Source organism: Grammomys surdaster, unplaced genomic scaffold, assembly GCF_004785775.1.
Source record: "Grammomys surdaster isolate TR1022 unplaced genomic scaffold, NIH_TR_1.0 125996, whole genome shotgun sequence".
NCBI lineage: Eukaryota > Metazoa > Chordata > Mammalia > Rodentia > Muridae > Grammomys > Grammomys surdaster.
Genome location: NW_021620812.1, coordinates 4,712,754 through 4,716,757, shown reverse-complemented (window position 1 = coordinate 4,716,757; position 4,004 = coordinate 4,712,754). Strand labels below are relative to the sequence as shown.

The 4,004-nt window shown below is 46.1% G+C and overlaps 2 protein-coding genes across 2 annotated transcripts in view; one reads left to right on the top strand and one right to left on the bottom strand.

Moving 5' to 3' along the window:
• Positions 1–4,004, top strand: part of Tnni3k (TNNI3 interacting kinase) — a 253,119-nt gene that overhangs the window by 192,374 nt on the left and 56,741 nt on the right. The gene's annotated exons all lie outside the window — the stretch shown is intronic.
• Lrrc53 (leucine rich repeat containing 53) overlaps positions 1–4,004 on the bottom strand; it is a 10,696-nt gene that overhangs the window by 6,097 nt on the left and 595 nt on the right. The window contains exon 2 of the mRNA XM_028754298.1: positions 1,309–2,124. Within this exon, the coding sequence (XP_028610131.1) occupies positions 1,309–2,124 (816 nt within the window). The remainder of the gene's footprint in view (positions 1–1,308; positions 2,125–4,004) is intronic.

The following is a 4,004-nucleotide window of genomic DNA, read 5'->3' as shown; positions in this document are numbered from 1 at the left end:
AGAGAGAGAGAGAGAGAGAGAGAGAGAGAGAGAGAGAGAGAGAGAGAATTTGAAACACACAGACATATATACAGACACACCAAGAAATGTGTGTGCTCATATACATACATACACAATCAGAAACACAACACAGAGAAGCAGACACACAAAACCCTTATTATCCTGTGTATATTTTTTTACCATGCACTGAGATAATTCTAAAACACACAGAGTGATCAATAACTCAAGAAATTTCTACTAATGACCATACTGTGTATCATTCATATGGCTGGGTATGATAACTAATGCATTTTTAAGTTCCTTTACTCTTAAAAAATTGAGTGATATCTATCTCTTTCTTGGTATGGGCCAAGTATATGAAAAAGGAAATACAAGTCCTCCAATAGTTCAAAGCCCTCTCGCAACCAGGTACAGTGCTTGCTCTAAGCCTTGAGTCTGGTCAGAGAGGAGGTAGAGTCCAGATCTGCATCATATACTGACTGACTCAGTGACTGTGCTCCACAGGCCCTGTGTGTGTGGTTCCTAAGGTTCTCTGGCTGCTTCCAGCTTATGGTTCTTGAAAAGCCTACTGGCAAATTTTTAAACATTTATTCTTTGAAAATTTCATACACATATGTAATGCTAGATTATATATATATATATATATATATATATATCTATATATCTATAATTTTCAGGGCCATCGGGGGGGGATGGCACGTGGGGGGGGGATTGTTCAGTTAGCTTGCCATGGACACTCACAAGCAGTGCAGGCAGGTCAGAGGACAGTGTCTTCCCTATGTGGGCCCTGCAGATAGAACCCAGGCCGTTAGCTTGGAAGTAAGTGTCTTTAATCACTGAACCATCTCTCCTGTCCCCACTTGGTGAATTTTACAAGAAGGAAAAGCACACATATGTGAGTGCCCCAAGAGCTTACAGCTCACCGTGTCTTTAAACCTTTTCCCTGAGTCTGAGATAAATATCGCAGCACTGTGTAGAGAGCCACTACTGAAATAGAGGGAAATATAGCTGCGTTGCAGTCCTGATAACAGGAACTATCCATAACAAGAAGAGTCCATCTGTCCAGGTTATTATGCGAGTTACACTGGGACTGTAGTCCTTCATTCTCAGGCTCCTATCTCTGTCTTACACTGCTCTTCTGAAACAGGGAGTGCTGGAAACCTGTGCTATGTCTGCTGATTCCTCCACACCGTTTACCTCTCTCTTCCACAACCCTCCCGCTCTCCCAGCTGCTGTGGAGATGACTCACACGCTCCAAGAATACATACTCGAGGCTGGAAAGAAGAGGCCTATGTTCCCTTGGTGTACCTGCAAAGCCAAGCGCAGTGATGAGAGCTACGTCCTGCCCTGGGAGGAGGGGGCGCCTGTCCTTTAGAGCCAGAGTGACATTTTGACCCTTGGAGTCACAGTTGGTCTCAGACAGCCTCAGCATGCTCTTTGCCTCGGCCACAGCCGGGGAGAACACCTCACAGTTTAGGTCCTTGGTATTATGGAGTGTGCGAGCCGGAGACTTCACGAAGTTTCTTAAAAAGCGGGCTAGCGGGTAGAGGTCACAGGTGCAGCTCCAGTGGTTCCCCTCCAAGTTCAGGAGACTCAGTTGCTTCAGCGGGGTAAATGCATCTGGCATGTGAACCAACATGTTTCTAGAAAGATCCACTTCCTGTAGTTGGGGCAGGGGCTGGAAGGCATCCTTCTCGATGAAGGAAATGAAATTGTTAGATAAGTCCAGATGTCTGAGTCTGTGGAGGTTCGCACCTTTAAAAGAACTGCGTGTGAGGTTGGTGATGTGATTTCCATTCAGCAAGAGTCGGCTCAGGGCCTTGGTGTTCCGGAACCAGGCTGCTCTCAGGTTGCGGAGGGCATTATGGCTCAGCACCAGGACCTGCAGGCTTCGCAGCTTGCTGAAGGTGTGGTCCGACAGAGAAGAACTGGGGATTTGGTTGTGGCCCAGAGACAAGGTCCGAAGCTTGGTGAGGCCATGCAGGGAGCCTTCCTGAATTCCATAGATAGCATTTCGGCTCAGGGAGAGCAGGGCCAGGTTAACCAGGAGAGTCAGATTGGTACGCTCTACTGAAGAAAGGTCTCCATCCGTAAGGATTAGAACCCTAGTGGTCTCAGGGGCCGCTGTGGAGAAGAAAGCACAAACTAGAGGCAAGTACATGCAACAGGGTGGAGAAGAGAGGGAGTCTTGTCACTTGAGTGCGAAAAAACAAAATGAGAACAATTGCAAGTTTGAGCAAAGCTGGCTCAAAAAATGGTGGGTTTTACCTCCCTCTGTCTCCAGAACAGGATGTTGAAGGAACAGAAGCCCACGTGTTCCTCAGTATGTGGAGTTAACTGGTTTGGGGGCTCACCCACATTGATGTTGTTTTGAAGGTGGCCTTTCCTAAGGGATCCTGATATGGTCCAACTCTACTATCCCTGTAGACCTCTTCCCTCCTGGCAGCACATGGAAAAGTAGCCATGCAGAGTGCAGAGGCGACACCAACTCTGCCACCTCACCCCAGACCTGACTTGATAAAGCTCCCTAACAAGACTTTTGTCAGTGATGAATACTTATGCTAGAAAATCAATTTTTCTCTCCAGTCTCTCCAACATAGAGGTGTGAGCTGGGGTGGGGAGTGGGGTAGGGTGGGGGAGCTCAGTTTTATCTTTCTTTCTTCTTTTCTTCCTTCCTCCTTTCCTTCCTTTCTTTCCTTCTTTTGCTCCAGGCTAAAGTTGTCAACTTAGTCAGATCTATATTCTCTCCAGACAACTGAAGGGTCTGTCAGCAGGTTTCTCATTAAGTAGAGGCCATCTTGGCCTCCTGTCTGATATCTGTTCCCTCCAATGAAGTCCTTCCTGTGATGACAGGTGGTACTGGGGGCTTCCAACTGTTAAATCCCTTCCCATAATCACCTCTGAGCCTTAGCTGCTCTGTCTTTAGAAACCAAAGCATTTTAACTCAATAAAGATGCGCTGTAATCAGGAGTTATTGTGACACATCTTTATCATGCTAACGTTGTTCTGACTTCAGATGACAGTATCATGAGAATGAAAGAGCTCATTGTCCCCTGGAGGTCTGAAGGCGATATTAGAGCCAACAGCCATGGAGGAAGCAAATCCTAGTTCCCCTGGGAAATTCAGGCTGCATGGCTGAAACAAAGGGGTAAAAATATAAAAGACAGAGGAAGCTCAGAGCACCTTCCCTGAAGAATCTCTTCCCTCCTGGCAGCACACACAAGCTTAAGTCAGGGCACTTTCTAAAGCATGTGTTACTGATCATTTAAATTCTATTAATTCTGGCCAGTTTGGCATTTCTCCACTATGGCTGTCACGTCTGAGAAGTTCAGGGGATTTCGGTGTTTGTTGGGTGCTCAGTGCTTTGGGATTTGCAGACTCTCACTGAATAAACTCTGATTTCTCTATGTCTCATCTGCAAGGAAACACAATCGCTACCCAGTTCCTTTCTGACACTACATTCATAAAGTCTAGCCCCACGAGAATGGCATCCTGTGTATAAGGGCACATGGAAGAGTACCCATGCAGAGGGGATACCAACTCTGCCACCTCACACACACCAGGGAAGCCTATTCACAGGGTTGGTAGCACATTGCACCTGCTTTCAGTGCTGACCAGAAACACTACCTGACTACCATGAAACTCTCCCGTTCAGACAGGATGAGAGCATCTACCTCTGAATTCCCAGAGAGCTCCGAGATTTTAGAAGTGAAAGAAATTATCTTCCTCACTCTGTCTTTGCTCGGGCTCATTTTTGAAGATTTTTTTTCCACTGACAGAACTTATAGCTTGTTTATCCCTTCCATGAATATCAGGATGTAAATCACATTCTCCTCAAATCTGTTAATAAGGTGTCTTATTAAATTGTTGACTTAAGCGAGCAATATGTAATGAATACAGGCAGCAGCTCTTGTTAGCATTTCTACAGCTCATTTGCTGCCGATAAAGGGAAAGAGGGAGAGAGAGAGAGAGAGAGAGAGAGAGAGAGAGAGAGAGAGAGAGAG